Source organism: Galeopterus variegatus, unplaced genomic scaffold (assembly GCF_000696425.1).
Source record: "Galeopterus variegatus unplaced genomic scaffold, G_variegatus-3.0.2 Scaffold7423, whole genome shotgun sequence".
In the NCBI taxonomy this organism is placed as follows: domain Eukaryota; kingdom Metazoa; phylum Chordata; class Mammalia; order Dermoptera; family Cynocephalidae; genus Galeopterus; species Galeopterus variegatus.
In genome coordinates this window covers 34,529-36,934 of record NW_007733534.1, presented here as the reverse complement: position 1 = coordinate 36,934, position 2,406 = coordinate 34,529, and the positions used below count along the sequence as shown (strand labels likewise).

The following is a 2,406-nucleotide window of genomic DNA, read 5'->3' as shown; positions in this document are numbered from 1 at the left end:
AAAAAAGAAGCCTCTGACCAATTGTTTTCAGAATTCTTGAAATGAAAAATAAGCTACAACGTTAAGTTATAACCAGGAGGAAAGTTGTGTAAAGTAAAACAAAGTGATTATGGAAAAGATTGATAAACATGTTTTAAAAATCACGTTCTAATCGATGATAATAATCCTTTTCAGCTTTGAGAATCCCCTGTTTTTTACAAGTGACGTTTGATGCTGGCCGGTTAGCTCATTTGATTAGAGTGCAGTATTACAGCACCAAGGTCAAGGGTTTGGATCCTGTATAGCCAGCCACACACAAAAAAAAGTGAAGTTTGAATGTGTCAAAAAATAAAAAAAGAAAAACTAAACAGTAATAATGTTTGCTTCGTTTTCCCAAGAACTTAGAAACATTATTTATATTTATGTAATGTTCGCAGGTTTATCTCTTTTAACCCTTACTACTACTCAGTGCAGAAGGCAGAGAAGATATTGCTGTCCTCTTTTTTTACACATGAGGAAACAGAATTGCTAAGATGATAAGTGACTTATACAAAGTCACATAGCTAATAAGTGGCAGAAACAAAACCCAGATTTTATGGCATGTTGATTGCTAACATGTTGCAGTTTGATTGCCATTTCTTCTATAGTTGATTATATTGTGGAGTTAATAAGCTTTTTTTGGCGGTGGTTAATTTGGGCCTCAAACTCCCATCCTACCTAGATTGACTGTCTCACAGCAGGCCACTGTCACTAGGAGGACCAAGTGAGGCAATGTGAAACTTATCAGTGTAGCCAGAACTCACCATCAGCAGAACAGTTCACAGCACCTGCCACGCCAAGGGTACTCATGCTGGGAATGGCTCAGGGATTTGCCTCAGTAGCGGTATTTTCCTTTTTGGGCAACAACAAGGTGTATTCCTTCTGCACTCAAAATTGAATGTATAACAATGATTAGAATTATCAATAGGATGTTGAGGACCTCCAAATGATTCTTTAGAATTTCTTAGAGCTGTACAGCAGGCTTAATGGAAATAGTCATGTATCTGTGTATTTTAAAGAGGTAGTCTGGAGTAGTTCTTTATCATAGTATAATTTGAAAATTTTGTTTTAATATTTAATGGTATTTATTTATTATTTTTTTTAAATTCAGAACCAGGTTTTGCTTTTCAAGTTTTTGAGGAGTCTTCTTGACCCAAGGTATGTTAATAAACTTTAGTTTTCCATAATGTATAGATAAGAAATAAAAGGAAATAAATTAAGGTTAAGATACTGGCCCATGGTATCCAAATAATACAATTAGCTCTTGATTTTTAATATTAGTAGGAGTAACTGTTACATAGATAATACCAAAATACATTATCTAAAAATACATTGTATCTTGAGGTAATACTTTTCTTTCCATTTGAATATGAACATACTTGGTAAGTTCTCATCAATGTAAATAAAATAATGAATCATACCATGAGGACATATTTCAGGAAAATTTGATGACAATATAGCTTCCCCTTTCTGTCCTAGCTTTACTCTTACCTATTCCTTATTCCACACTGTACACCGATAGCTCTATTTTTTAAAGTAAACACCTATTTCCCAGCCCACCTCTAAATTTATTAGCTTTTAAACTCTCAGGATGTGTTTATTTTTAAATAACTTCCTGGTGATATGGGGAGGAAAATTTAAATGTGTTTTCAGCTGCTGCTGTAATACTTATCAAATAAAAACAAACCCAAGGATATGGTGAAATTAATAATGGATCTGTAAGTAAAGCAGCTCTGCTTGTGAGATCTTAAAGTTTTGCTGTGACTTAGTGAAGTACATTGGGAGTTAAGTGTAATAATATTTAACATTCTCTAAGATAGTCATTCTTAACCATAAGTTTGTATCAGAATCAACTATGAAGCTTTTAAAAATAGAGATGTCTTGACTCAACCCCACAGAACCACTGGGAGTGGGGATATTTTGATGCACACCTAGAGTTAAGCATCACCAGCTTAGGTGTAATATCCCAGGATGGCATAGCTTTCATATTAGATATACAAACTTAACGTTTCATTACAGTATACACTGGCCATTGAAAATAGCTATTAATTTATTAACTCTGATATTAGTTTTGGTTATTCCAGTGTTCTGTGCTATTTTTAAGTGCCAAAATACCAGTAATTTTGATGATTTTAATAATTTTTGAAAGCTTAATCATTTAAATATTGAACAAGCTATGCTGCATTTAAATTTAGAGTCAAACAAATGATGTTTAGAAAAAGCAGTCTTACTACATAACCCACCCCACCTGTATTAGTCCATTTTGTTGCTTATAACAAAATACATGGAATTGGGTATTTTATAAAGAAAAATGACATTTATTGCTTACAGTTCCTGAGGCTGGGAAGTCCAAAGTCCATCTGGTGGTGGCAACAGTGACAAACATTG

General features: G+C 33.5%; 1 protein-coding gene across 1 annotated transcript in view; it reads left to right on the top strand.

Annotated features, from left to right (window-relative positions):
* LOC103607438 (vacuolar protein sorting-associated protein 8 homolog) overlaps window positions 1–2,406 on the top strand; it is a gene marked incomplete at its 3' end in the record, with an annotated part of 93,216 nt that overhangs the window by 58,323 nt on the left and 32,487 nt on the right. Inside the window, exon 15 of the mRNA XM_008591947.1 lies at window positions 1,130–1,176. Within this exon, the coding sequence (XP_008590169.1) occupies window positions 1,130–1,176 (47 nt within the window). The remainder of the gene's footprint in view (window positions 1–1,129; window positions 1,177–2,406) is intronic.